Genomic DNA, 14553 nt, shown 5'->3' with positions numbered 1-14553 from the left:
AAACATAGATCGGAAAAAGGGCAGCTGTTAATGCGACTGTAGCCAGTAAAGAGAACAGACTGAGATAAAGGTATAGTATTGGGGTTTTCAACTTGCAGGTCTTTCCTTCAGGAACAGTGGTAGGCTGGGGGGGTGATGGTGGCTGGACTCAAAGGACAAGCTAGTTCCCTTCATTTGGGTTGCCCAGCTCCCCCGAATGGACTTCTGTCTGAGAGGGTGGGTTGCAGATGAGTCCATCTGCTCAGTGTTTTTCAACCTGTGGGTCATGACCCAAAAGTGGGTTGCAAGAATATATGAACAAACTTTAAAACTGGATCAGCAAACTTTAAAAATGGATTCTCCTTTAAAGGAGAAAAATGTGGGAAATGTGCGGGCCGGGAGCGACCCGAGCCCTTTTTCGTGCTGCACGCGGGCTGTGGCCAGCAGCCCGGGCACGCTGGATCGGAGAGGGAGGGCGACGAGCTGGAATTAGGCACAAACGCTTAGCGGTAGTTTTAAAGATTGTTTACTTACACCGAGATGGCAGTGGTGTAGGCTGGAAAACTTGCTCGTGGAGTCCTCCAACTTGGGCGGAAACCACTCAAGCTTTTTATACGGCTAGCAAGCCAATCACTAGCCGCCATGTGGGAATAATTTAGAACTAGCCAATAGCGGGGAACGAATTTGCATACGGGTGGCGGGAACTCTTTTGCACCGTGCATTCCTCTTGCAACTTGAGCAATGCACCCTGCAAAAGAAGCTGCAAAGAGGCGGGAAACTCGTCCCTGCACCGGGGTTTTCCTCTGCAACAGGAAACTCTCCCGTGCAATGAAGCTGCAACTTGGCAGGGATAATTCTGGTGCCAAAGCACACACACAATCATGCCTTTGGGTCATGACAGGAAACAGTGGCCTTTCTCTTGCAGGCTGGCAGAGGTCCAGTTTGTAAGGGGCTGCTGGGGGCCCCCTTGTCTCACACACTGGAAGGCTGGGGGTGGGGGCAGCCAGTCATGAGCGAGGGGCAGTGAGGCAGGACTGGCCATTGGTGTTTACACATGTGTCCTGGTACAAAAAAGGTTGAGAACCACCGCATCTGCTTGTGCACACATTTCAAGAGGCAGAAGGTAGACACAAACACATGCACATGTACACACATATACAGTGTCAGAGGAGGGAATTAATTCCCCTGCTATTCACCACAAGGACCCCCCATTTCTTCTTCCAGTGCCTCTATACAGAAGGGACTATGTGAGGCCAAGGCCACGAAGAAATATAGGAAATTGAGAGAGAAACGGGGCTCATGTACACGCCACGATTTTTGGCCTTTCATGCACTGCAACGGTATGTCTGTTTGCATGAGCGGGATTTCCCAATGCTTTAAAAGTCTTTTTTTTGCATTAAAGTGCAGAAGCCACCTTAATTGTGGGAAATTGGCCAGCCACAGTTTGTACTAACCAGAAGTAAGCTGCTTATGTCAACTGGGACTAGACTGGGCACAGAAGGTGAAGGGGTGACTGAGTGACACTGTCCCTAGCTATGGTGACTTTAGGAAGAAGCTTCCCTTTGAAGCAAGAGAAAGGATGGCCACACTGGTATCATGGACCCAGACTGCACTGAAGCTTGTGAATCAGGCCCAGGACGCTCAGGTGAGGCTTGGGCCATCTCCATGGTGCCTTGAACCTCTTGTGAGGAGACTCTCCTGCCCTTTCATTATCTGCAGGGCTGCAGTCACATTGCTGATGCCAGTCCGCTTGGCCCAGCAGCTCACCAAGCTTTGGTTTGATATTGGCTGCTTGCCGTGATGTTCCTCTCATCACCGTGCCTCCCTGCGGTGTCTGCTATACTCCCCTACTGGTTCCTTGACATGGCATCTCAGGGCACCAGGATGTAGCAGTGATTTGCTGCCCTGGGCAGGGCCTGAACTCGCTATTATAGTTCACTGGCTCAGAGGCAAAGGTCCTGAACAACCTTACAAGCCAGTGAGCCATCCTTCCACCCCATCCCTGCTGGAGCAATAGGTGGAAACAAGTGTCCTTGGTGTGCTGCCCTGGGGCAAGCTGAATGAGTGATGGCAGGGCTAGGGACCACCATGGCTTTCTATGCAGATACTGCCAGGTCAGGGGAGAGGCACTGCCAGTAGAGGCCTGGGGTGGACAAGAGTGAGGTCTCAGTTTGGAAAGAGGCTGGTGCCTCTGGGTTATGCCTGTAGAAATCAGGTGCAGAGCACTGATGCAGACAGAGGGACCTGGGTTTGATCTGGTCAGCCAGGGCTGCTCCTAATTCCCTGCCTTTTTCTTTGTACTTCACAGGTGGTGGAAGAATCCAACTCAGAGGCGTGCCGCTGCCTGCGCTTCGGTGAAGCAAACCTGATGTGCTGCTGGCCCAGCACCTGCCTCGTGGGCTGTGACTGTGGCAAACGCTGGGTGCAGGGCTGACCGGAGCAGGGCCTGACTCTTAGCTCCCCAGCAGACAGCTCCTTACCTTGAGGGGAGAGGCCGTGAGCTCCTGGCGCAGCGGAGAGGGTGTGCAGAGCAAAGCCTGATTCTTTCATGCTACCCATTAGGCCAGCTTGCCAGCAGACCAGAGCCTTGGGTGGGATTTGTCCCTTCTTGCCTTGGGGCATAACTCAAACTGAGCCCCAGAGACATGAGCTGGCTGGCCCAGAGCCCACATCATGTCATTGGCAGGTCAGCTCACTGTTCTTTGCCTCAGTTTTCCACTCTGTAAAATGGAGCAAATGCTACCTCCTTCCCACTGGAGCCCTGGGGATGTAGGTGCTATGTTATATCCAAAAGGGGCAGTCCTAGGAGATACTTGGCTTGAGGCTTCATTGCTACCTCCATTGCCCCCCCCCCCTTCCCTCTCATCGTCCTTCCTCTTTTGCACTGAGACAAAGGTGCCATCATCTTTTTTTCTCCATAATGTTGCCCCATCTATAACTCTCACCTGTCTCCATATCCCCCGCACCCTCCCCTCCCCTATGCCTCTCTCCTCTTCCCTTTCTTCTCATCTCCTCTTGCTTGCTCTCTTTCCAACACACCTCATTTTAGCACCTGCTCCTTTTTCCATGACTAACATGTCCCATGTTCTCTTTCCAATTTTCTGGCCTTTTTTCTTCCCATTTTGCAGCCATTTCCCAGCAAGTGGCTGCCACAGGGAGAAGGTTTTTTTTTCTTCATAGGGATCCATCCAGAGGGACCTCTGAGCAACATCGGGGAGTTCCCCATCTGAGGACCTTTCCACGTTGGCTGATAATGAGTTAATTCAGCTGCACGCAGCCCCTGAGAAGGGCGAAGCCATGGTACGCCACCTTTTTCAGGTGAGGCATAGGGAAGATGAAGGGGCAGAATCAAGGTTACCTGGCCCGACAGTGGCAGAGCTGTGAATATAACCTCACTTTTTGTCCTGTGGACACAGAGAAGTGGACTCCAGAGTCTGGGCAACCCCTCCCGGTCCTGTATGCTGCTCTGACTTGCCTGGTCTATAGCAGAGCTTGCCAGGCGATGTGCGCCAGGACAGTCCCAGATTTCATGTTGTCCCAGATGGTCCCCCTAGCCGTAGCGCTGCTGTTGGTGTGGGAATCAGCTCCAGCATTTCCTTGTGCGATGAACTCACACAAGCTGCATGCATCGGTTTCCTGGGTTGGCTTTCAATTCTTGGGGGCAGAGGCCAGCTCTACTCTGCAGAGTCTTGCGGACATAAAGGTCCCGCTCCCTTGGCACTGTAGCTACTTTGACAAAACCTAATAGATGGCTTCTGTCAGCCGACTTCCATCTTCAGGAAGGTGATGGAAATATGCTGGCAGGAAAAACCCTCTCTGCAAAACAACTAGAAGAGAAGCAGCCCTGCAGATAACTAAGTCCGAAGGCTTCTTGAAGCCCAAACCTGCTTCACTGAAGCCAACGGAGGTTTTGCCGGCTGCTAATTTGAGCCCCACAGGATGGAAACTTATGCAATTGTGTGGTCAGATGAGTGCTTGTGACACCTTCATTTTTCACAAGTGCTGCAGAGAGCAAAGACTAACCCAGCTGGCACACCTGTGCAGGGGGAATAACACGGCTGCTATTGCCAGAAGAAGGAACTTGTAGTTTATCTCCTGAAGGATAGTCACAACTCCCTCTACTTCACCACAAGCTAGGGCAAACTCCCTGATGCCAAAGGCCATCAAAGCCCCATGTCTGTGGGCTGGGCCAAATGGTTTCAGGATCTGTTCAAGGCAATGTATCATTCCTGGTATACAAGGAAGACAGAGCTGGAACTCAAGTGGTGAGGAAGAGCCTCTGTATTTTTACAACATAGCCATTTTATTTAATCAGGGTCCCTGATAATCAAAATAGGATTAGCCCCAAGGTCTGCTGTCATCCGAACGGTCTCATAACCACAGAACTGCCCAATTGCGACCTCATCTGCTTGCATCACCGTAATCATCATGATCAGCAGCAGCAACATCTTCATCCCTGCAGCAGCACCTAAGAGCCCCAGTCCTGGACCTGGAAGCTGCAGGACAAGGTGCGGTACCAACACGGTGCAAAAAAAGGGCCTTTGCCCCATGCAGCTCCCAGATGATGTCAGCAGATCTCCCAGTCTAGGGGGCTTTTAGGTGGGTTTCCTCTCTGGGTTGAGGGCCCGGGAGAAGGAGGTGCAGGATGAGTGCCCAAAGCAAGTGATAACACAGGTAGGGGCAATGCTAAATCCTGCTCTCCATGCCCAGAAAACGTCCCTGAGGAGGAGGAGGCACCAGCTGTGCAGTGTGAGGGGAAGTCTTCTTGTCTCCGGCTTGGCCAGAACCTCTCCATTGCGAGGAAGAGGTTAGGAGCAATGCGTCTGGCTGGGACGCTCCAGCCTGTGTTTATGCAGGAGATCACCTGCTGCCCAGCGTCATCTTGGCTGGCCTTAAAACCTCTGGACACAGTCCCTGGCCAAAGACAATGCAGCATAAGCCAGGCAAAGGCTGTGGAAGTGGGCAAGACGTTTGGATCCAGATCCTCCTCTGGTGTAAAGCAACAAAGCTCCACTGACTTCAATCTGTGTACCTCCCAGGGGTGCTGGGAGGGACGTTTGTACAGTGCCTTACACAGTGGATTCCTGGTCCAGGACTGGGGCTCTTAGGTGCTGCTGCAGTGATGATGACGATGGTGATGGAGTGAGGTGCCCACACCTGAAAAGCGGTGCTCAGGATCCTCCTGGTTCCCAGCCTCATCACCCTGTGTCCATGGGTTCCCCTAGCAGGGGCTGGGTCTTTGTTCAGAGCACAGGTTTCCTCTGTATCCAACTCCCAGCCACGGACCGTACCGGCGAAAATGTGAAGCCTGCAGGGCTGTGGGAGACAAATGATCCCCTGCCCTAACTCTACCAGCTCATACTGCACAGAGACAACCACCAGGTTTGCAGACTGCATGGGGGAAGGTAGCAGCATTTGCAGCCGGGGATTTGCCAGGGGTGTCTGTGAAGGAAGGAGGGTTGGGAAGGCAGCCAACAAGCAGTGAACTTTGCTGGAGCATCCTTGTCCTTTGTGGGCCAACTGGATTTGCCCCTGGGATAGAGAGAGCAGGTATGCCTTGTGCCTGTCCATCTAACTCCCCTGGATTTGTGAGGACCGAGTGACCTCTGGTGGGATCACAGAGTCATAGCACCTTTTGGTCCGGCCGGGCTCAGAAGTAGATCGCCAGATTCGTTTGGAGTCAGGCAGGATAGCTTCCTATAAACCAGCCAAATCAGAGATGTGTAGGTTCAGCTTTTGGAAGCAACAGCTGATTTCATCAGGTGCTGCAACAGGCCTGCAAAAAGCCCAGCTGCTAAATCGGTGCAGTGATTACCATAAAAAGAGTGGGGAAGGGGAAGAAAAACGATGGGCGGAGGGAGTTAAGAGGTGCTGAAAGCTAAGCCCATGTGCATGTTTGCCTGGGGAGGGGGATGCTGCCATGGAGCAAGGGCTAGGAGAAGAAATTCATAGATTGCAATGTGGAGCGTGTTTAAGAAGGCAGATTGCAATGACCCCAGTGGGATTTGGCCTGGGCCGCGTGACCAAGAGCCTTATTGTGGGGAAAATTATCAAAAGGACTTTAGTTAACATGAAGGCTGCAGCTGTGGGTTGAGCAATTTATCAGCTTACCCCGTGATGCTGGGAGTCTGGAGGACTTGGGATGGGCTGGTTCACCGCTCCAGATCCAGCTTGCCACATGAGTGGTCAGGGCTGGGGAAATGTTGGGCTCTTTGGGGAGCTGGCTGGTCTGGGAGCGCTGGGATCCCGTGCCCTTGCCTGCATAGCAAGTCTGTCCTGAGGCCTGCAGACCTTGGGAGCTGCTGACCGACACCTGCTACGAGTGCAAACTTCACTCTACGGCTGCTGGAGGCCTGGGAACTGGTTTTGCTTTGGGAGCAGCACACGTGGCTGCTTTTTTTCCATAGAATCACAGAGAAGTAGGGCCGGGAGGTAGGGATCATGTAGTGCAACCCATGCCTGCAGCAGGATCAGCCCTATCCAAACCATCCCATACAAATCCACTGTCAAACCTCTTCGCAAAACTCCTGTCAACCCTGACACAACATGGGAAATAACACCCGGACCTCCGACAGGTAAAGCAGGGGGGCCACAACACCCAATGTCCTGCTTCTATGAGAGGTTATTAATATATGCACAAGGGGTCCCAGGTAGAGGACCAAGCCCTCATCCCCCCACTATGGAAGAAGGCAGCTCACCCCACACAGTCCGTACCAATCTGACCATGGGGTGATCTTCCTTCCTGTCCCAAATGTGGTGACCGGTCTGACCCTGAGCGGAGGGGCAAGACCCTCTAGCCAGGAACCACCGGCTTTGGTCCCAGCAGGAGCATTGGCACACCCCAACCAAAGTCCACAGCCTGCAGCGAACACCCAGTGCCTCTGGAGAAAGCTTAGAAAACACCCTGGCACCTGTAGCAGAAAAGGGGGGAGAAGCAGACTACCCTCCCAGCCCCATGCAGCATCCAGCAAAGCCCAGAAATACCCACGGTAGAGCACAGGCATCGCTATGCCTAGATCATCCCCGACCCATGCCTGCCCAGCCTCTTCTTGAACACCTGCAACGTCCCTAGGCATCTATTCCCCTGCCTCCCTGTTCTAACTGTGAAGAAGTTTTCCCCGGTATCCAGTCAAATTTCGGAATTTCCACTTGCTGGCAAATGCCTAAATATCAGTATTTTCTGTGGAATACAAGTGCCAAAGTTCACCCGGCATGCCAAGGAAAAGGGTAAGGGTAAGGGAAATGGCTGCACAGCCAGGCAGTGTCAGGCACAACTCCTGCTCTTTGATCTTTCTTATGGGCCAAGCTTGTGGCAGCTGGGGAGGTCCGATGGGGGCCAGACCATCAGCAGGTGTGCTCTCCTGCGCGTTGCCACTGCTACCTCAAAGACCCCCTCACCGCTGGCTGCTCTTCCAAGCCCTGGCTGGAAGCGGAGGGGCTGGGAGCTTCCCCTGATGCACAGCTTGGCTGTGGGTTGCTCTCAGAGACTGGAGGACCCTCCTTTCTGGCCTGGGCTGAGCAGCAGCAGGGGACGTGGAGCAGTCAGAGCAGAGCTGGGGGCTGAGCAGTGCAATGGCTGCGGGGACCAAAGAGATTTAATCATGAGAGAGGGTCTGTCTATTGGGGGTCTTTATTGGTGGATGGCAGGTCCCACCAAGATGGGCAGCCTTGGAAACGGAAGTGCTCAGCTGACCTAGAGAAGACTGCAGCACTGGCAGGGGCAGGGCAAGGGACCATCCTGCTAGGCATGGACCGGGGTGGAGGGATTCAGTCCCTATGGCTCCGTCAGTCTTGGCTTGCCATCTGCCCTGCCAGGGGTTCCACAAACCCCAGTTGCAGCAGTGCTGGCTGCTCTGGACATCAGGCACTGGGCTGGGACCTCTGTGCCAGGGACTGAGGAAGGAGGTTTGCTTCTGATTGCACTTCTCATGGTCTCTGTGTCCTGAGTGTCCTGCCCACTCCTCTCAGACCCCCTCCCCAAAGGCACAGAAGCAAAGGGGGGGGGAGCAGGTCCAGCTGAGAGGTCCATGGGGCACCGTATTAGAACAGCCTGACAGTCCCCTCCAGCCAGCATCGCGGAGACGGCCCCTCTCCTCCAGCACGCTGCCTCATGCAGGCGCAGTGGCCTGGTGCTACTGCCCTGGCTCTGGCTCGTATTGCTTCTCCGTGGCTGTGTAGAAGTCCTCGAGCACGGACTGCAGGTACTCAAAGGTGGGTCGCTCCTCGGGCCTGGTCCGCCAGCACTTCAGGATGATGCTGTAGAGCTCGCCGGGGCAGCCGTCTGGGCAGGGCATCCGGTAGCCCCGTTCCACGTTGCGGATCACCTCCGGGTTGGTCATGCCTAGGACGGTATTGAAGAGGGGATGGATCACTCTAGAGATATCTGCTTCAATGCATCTGCCCCTGCCACTGCTAGGGGGATCAGGCTGCTGGGCTAGACAGACTGACCCAATATGGCACTGCTTATGTTCTCGTGCTCTTGAAGTGCATCCCCCCCCAACAAGGTGAGATCAGGAAAGGACAGGACAACTCTGCCATCCCCTCTGCAACCTGCACCAGGCAGGTCCCCCCATGCACATTGGGCACCCACTAGCCTCACCTGAGAGCAGGACTGTCCTGCATCAGCATGTGCCTCTAGGAGAGTGCCTGCCCGACACAACCGATGCAAAAATCAAGTACCTGGCCTGAGGTCGTCCAGCGCAGCTGGGAATCACCCCCTGCTCCCTGCTTAGCCCCGGGCTGGATGTCGTGGGAGACCCTTGCCCTGCCCATACCAGCGCTGTAGTGTCCTTTGGGTCAGCTGAGGACTTTAGTTTCACTCTCCCACTGCCCAGGATATTGGCTGATCTCCTAGGCTCCTTTAAAAGGAGATCATCGAGTCCGACGGGGGTCGGACTCGATGATCTATTGAGGTCCTTTCCGACCCTAACATCTAACATCTATGAAAAAAGCTCCAGGAGCTCAGACCCATGCCATGTGCACAATGGGAGAATTCCCCCCTCAGTCCTTGCTATATAGGGCCCATGACCCATAGCCAAGCTGTTTGGATGTTTCCCCCTGGATTTCTCTCTGGAGGATATGCCCCGGCCAGGCCCTGCAATGCAGCCGTGTTGTCAGGGGGAAGGCTGTAATGGGGGTATTGCTCATAGCAGCAGTGTTGTCCTCAGGAAAACCAGGAGCAGGATCATGTGCTTCCTATGAGCCGAGCTCCACAAAGCCGATAAAAGCACTGACGGCGCAGCTGCAGCCTATTCGGCATTTATTGCCACCCATGGGCCAGGCCTGGCTGCATCTATCATTGAAGCTGCCACTGGAGTCAGCAGCCAGGAAAACCGTCTCTTGAATGACAGCACTGGGCAGAGTCACGGTCCCTGCCGTCTTTTCCGCTGAAGTTGCGTACAAGCTTCACGCTCCTATTGCCGGGCCTGCGGGGTTGAGGCAGGGCTTGTGCAGCAGACTCCTGCAATCTGGCCCTGGTAAGTGGGTCATGGCAGGACAGCTGCCAAACTGCAAGTGGAGGAGCTGTGTAGTTCACACACACACGTGTGCACTTGTGCACTCACATAGGCACATGCATACACCAACACACTTCCCCTTGGAGCACTTGGGATGCTGATGTGTCTATTGCTGCACAGCAGGACTCAGTCCAGCTGGTACCTTTTCAACTAGCAGCGAGCCAAGGAGCTCCCTGATGTGCTCCGTTGGCACGGAGGATCCCGAGAGCTATTCTAGCAGTGGAGCCAAGCATGGGAAGAGCCTGGCATGCTGTAGCGGAGAGACCCATCACCCCCTCAGGTTGCTTCTGCGAGCAGAGTACACTTCTTGCAGTCCCAGCAACTGCTCCCAGCCCTGGCTGGAAACAGGGTCTGGTCTTCTTGACAGTGGGCAGTGCTGGAGGAGGCTTCACCAAGCTACAGGAGGTTTCCCCTGCAGGCAAGGAAGGGGTCACAGTGCCCAGACACCAGCCATTGGGGAACCAAACCAGGAATGGACATGCAAAGTCACAGTGAAGGAAGGTGGAGGAGACAACCCTGAACAATGCCAGCTGCCAGGGGGGTGGTCAGGAAATAGGATATTTGCCAGTGGCAGGAACGAGCAGGGGATGTGGAGAAAGACCACATTGACTCCCAGACCCTTCCTATAGGGTTTCCTCCTTCTGGGCTGATGCCAGTTCATTTAGCCCCTTTGCCAGGGGAGAGTCAAGGCTCCATATCCCACAACTCATCCCATGCCCTAGGTTGTGATCAGTGGTTTCTCTGGGAAGCAGGAAGTGCTTGGAAGCAAAGCAGGAGGGACGCCGTGCCCCCATACCTGGATATGGGATCCTGCCGTAGGTGATAATCTCTGTGAGGAGAACGCCGAAAGACCAGACGTCGGATTTGATGGTGAAAACCCCGTAGTTAATTGCTTCCGGCGCTGTCCATTTGATAGGGAATTTGGCACCTGTTGGGAAGGAAAACGTTAAAGAATGGCCTTGGTGGGAGACTGTTCCCTGGGCCCAGAACTTGCAGGGAGCCCTTCTGCTTGCTTCTGGGAGGGGATACTTCAGTGTACTTACCCCCCACAAAGTCTTGCATTTAAATTCCTCCCCACCTTACTTTCATTTCTACCCAGGAGAACTTGTGCAAACTTTTCTCCGATGCCCGATGAAGGGTGTTTGTGCCCAGAAGCTTGCAATTAAAGAATTGTTTTTTGCAAAAATCGAGTTGGTCTAATAAAAAATATCACCTCTGCCACGAGTCCTGATTACTTTTTCCCCACCTTACAGAAACTCAACCTTGGAGGGCTTCATACAGCCTAACTGCTTTTGTTCTTGCCCTTCATGCTTTTGAGAAGTAGAGACGGATGAGCCTGGGAGCTGAGCTGCATTAAGTGAAGGCCACCCAAAGCAGACAGAGGAACGTGCGCTACTTAACACTACAGCTGAGTGAAGAGACTTTAATGCAATCCTTTTGCAGGGAAAAACACAACCGCTGAGCAGAGGGTGCTGATTTTGCTGGGATGAGCCCCCACTTTACTAGCACGGATGTGTGTCCCTTTACAGCCATCTCAGGAAGGTGCCTCTTTTTTTTATTTTTTTATGTGGAAATGGCTTTTTGTTGGAACTTTTCTATTATGCTCACTGTTACAATGGCACCTTTCTTGAAAAAGTAATGGTGAAATGAGGTGTTTGGGGGTTTTCTCCATTTTGTTCTTTGTTTTGTGGATTCAAATGGATTCTCCCCCTCCCCAGAACTGGAAGTATTCAGATCGCTTTGCGACTCCAAGCGCTGCCAGAGTGCCAGATCTCAAAACCTCTCCCCAAATAGCTCTACTCAGACTCTGCAGTTGTACTGAAGAGCCGCTGTTTTGTTTCTCTGACTTCACCGCCTCTTCACAATCTGAGTGAATCTATTGCACAACCGGCATCCTGGCAGATGACAAATATCTTATGGGCAGCAATTTGCTGTGTCTGTCCTTCCAGTTGCAGAACTGAATCAACCTACCGGTATCCATGTGCCCTCTCGTGGCCACTTCTTGCTTGTGTTCGCCCTACACATTGCCGTCACAGAGACTCGAGCTGGCAGCTCTGTGTACAGCAAGGGACCCCTTCCACAATTCATAAAGCCGGGCTATATTAACTGAACCAGCAACCGGAGATGCTTCAGAACTATGGATCCAGAAATGCCTACAAATCAGTCAGGGAGAGGGCAATAAATCCAACCTCTGCTGCAAAATTCATACATTGCTCCTCTTTTTACAGCTGACCCAACCAAAGCACTAGGACCAATTGAATGGGTGACTGAAATCTGGATCCAGATTCACTAAGTGGAGGACATTTTTTCAGTAGAGACAGTTTGTCCGACAGCAGAGCCAGAGATCATAGCGCGATCATCCCCTATCAATACTGTATTTGGGTGGGAGCTCTGGGTGGGAGCAGGATTGCATGGGGGAGAAGACCAGTCAGAAATAGAGCCAGACCCCTTTGGTCTGGTGCTGCCGTAAAGCACCAGGCGTGGAACCCACCTTCCTGTGCCAGGTATTCATTTTCTATTATCCTGGCCAAGCCAAAATCAGCAACTTTGCAGCAGAGCATCTCTGAGACGAGGATGTTCGCTGCTCTCAGGTCGCGGTGGATGGAGTTCATTCTCTCGATGTATGCCATGCCTTCGGCCACCTAGGAGAGCAAGAGAGGCCATGGGGGTTAGCACATTGCCTGGACATTAAACATGCCAGCAATCACCTTGTCCCTCCCCAGTAGGAGATTGCATGACTATTCCTCAGCTGAGATCAGGGCTGCACTGTGCTAGGTGCTATAGGAGACAAACCCTTGGCTCCTACAAAGCTCTTGGACAGGACAGATGATGTGTGGCAGCAAGAGGGGATCCTCAAACCCGGGGACAATCAGTCATTGAATTCAGATCACTTGATTCCCAGCCACAAGAGTGGCCCCCCTGCCCTTGGATTGGAGTTGAAAGAAGATAACAGCGTTTGGGGCCTGGGTAGAGTAGTTCAGCTGTGGAGTAACTCAGTAGTAGTCCTGCCCACCTGGATATGGGCATGAATATCCTCCCAGTTCATCCCTTCTATAAAGCACAGGTTTGCATGGCATTTGCTTGTGCTTTTGCCCAGCACAGAAACCAGGAGCCCCTGTATGCCATGCACGGACTCGGCTGCCTTGCATGCCACTCTTTTTTGGCTGTTGTTGCTCTCGTCCCCCTTGGCTTTACTGGCATGTCCTTAACTACGGTGTTCCTCAGGGCAGTGTTGGCGAGCATTATTGGGAGCAGTCAGCCCCAAATTGAGGCAAGTCCCTACTGTAACCTGGCGGGCAGGACTACTGCTGAATTACTCCACACCTGAACTATTTTCACCAGGCCCCAAATTGAAGCAAGTCAGTGCTGCAGCGGGGCGGTCTGGGGAAACAGGATGCTTTGAAGAGGAGGCTGATGGGATGAAAGTAGGTCTCTGCAAGAACGATCAGTGTTTTCACTTGCCCTGAGGCCAGGGCACCAGGATTTTCCATGCCATGCAGTTTCTCATCAACCCCTAGCTTGCATGTGGTTTTAAACAGGATACTCGCACATACTTTCCAACTATGTATTTCACCCTCTATCAACACCCTTTCAGCTTGAGTGCGGCTCGTCTGAGTGGAAAATGGAAGAACTGACGTCACTTCCTGTCCTGATGTTAATGAGATAGCACTAGACCCATGGTTTCCTTTCAGCCTGCGCGTGCAGGGGGGACTGACCACAGGATGAATTCAATCGATTCAGTCCTTGCTAATTTTAACTCTGGGTGACGCTCTTGGCTGTGAAGCACGCCCAGTATGAGTGCTACTACCTTGGGATGTGATGTAATCCAAACACCGTTGGTAAACATATTGCAAAACAGCTATGCCTGTGCTCCACCCAAGGGGTGATTGGAAACCCCCTATGTTATAACAACTCGACATTGGAGAGAGGTCTGTAGTGACAGATGGGTGCCTGGGTTATGGTCTGGAATGAAAGGCTTCTACGTGGCCTAGGGACGTCACCCTGGAAAGGGCCTTCAGGTCCATCCCTCTGCATCGAGCTTGACTGTCCTCAGCGGTGGCAGATGACAGAACAAGGAGCAACGGGCTCAAGTTGCAGCAAGGGACGTTTAGGTTGGATATTAGGAAAACCTTCACTAGGAAGGTGGGGAAGCACTGGAGCAGATCACCCAGAGAGGTGTTGGCATCTCCATCCTTGGAGGTTTTGAAGATCTGGCTCAACAAAGCCTTGGCTGGGATGATGTAGTTGGGGCTGGTCCTGCTTTGAGCAGGGGGTTGCACAGGATGTGACCTCCTGAGGTCCCTTCAACCCTCATTTTCTATGATTTGCAGGCAACTGTTTGTTCATAAAGGGCCCAAACAACCTTTACTCCACCTCCCCTCCCTCCCCTCCCCCCAAGACACCATATAAACTCCCCTACAACCTGTCACAGGTAAAGAGCATGTAAACAGCAGCAGAGACAAGGGCACCCCCAATGCCCTGCCACTGCAACGGCATGGGAATTGTGGGCTAATATGCATGTGGGTGACCCTGAGAAGGGGCCCACACCCTGCCCTGCCAATAAGGCACTGCAGAGGAGAGGGGCTGCCATGCTCAGCTGCCCCAGTACCACAGGCAACTGGTGCCTCCTGAGTCTGGGGGAGCACCAGATCACTGATGGGGGGGGTCTCCCAATGGCTGATTGACAACTGGGGGGGCAAGTTCCCCGGTGGCCGATCACCGAGCCAGCAGTGAAACTGGAAGTGCATGTCCACCGGCACTTCCGGTTTCGCGGCTGGTGCTTCCAGGGGGTTCACGGCTGATCTCAGAGGGTGCATGTGCACCCGCTACACATGGCCAATGCACACCACCCACTATGCTGTTTATCCTGGATGCATCCAAATGCTTATATAGCCCAGGGAGCATCTGGAGGCTCAAAGGTGACTCCATGCCCTCCAAACAAGACTGCAGCCACATGCACTGCCCTGGGTGGAAGGTGAAAGTCGGCTGCAGGCTCTGCAGGTCCTCGCTACTGGGTTTTTGCGGGCATCTAGACCCCAGCCTGGGCACTCACTGTAAA

At 53.3% G+C, this 14553-nt stretch overlaps 1 protein-coding gene across 3 annotated transcripts in view; it reads right to left on the bottom strand.

The window, feature by feature from the left end:
- Positions 1-3515: 3515 nt before the first annotated feature.
- The window catches only part of BLK (BLK proto-oncogene, Src family tyrosine kinase), a 65985-nt gene continuing 54947 nt past the window's right edge, over positions 3516-14553 (bottom strand). For 2 of the 3 annotated variants that reach the window (XM_025209510.1, XM_025209512.1), the window contains 3 exons: positions 11986-12136; positions 10291-10422; positions 3516-8320 (listed from right to left, as the gene is read on the bottom strand). In XM_025209510.1, the coding sequence (XP_025065295.1) occupies positions 8112-8320; positions 10291-10422; positions 11986-12136 (492 nt within the window). In that variant the 3' untranslated portion in view covers positions 3516-8111. The other variant, XM_025209511.1, reaches the window with a different exon arrangement.

This window comes from Alligator sinensis, unplaced genomic scaffold (genome assembly GCF_000455745.1).
Source record: "Alligator sinensis unplaced genomic scaffold, ASM45574v1 scaffold393_1, whole genome shotgun sequence".
In the NCBI taxonomy this organism is placed as follows: Eukaryota; Metazoa; Chordata; order Crocodylia; family Alligatoridae; genus Alligator; species Alligator sinensis.
Note: the sequence above shows the minus strand (reverse complement) of the source record. Positions and strands in the feature narration are given on the sequence as shown.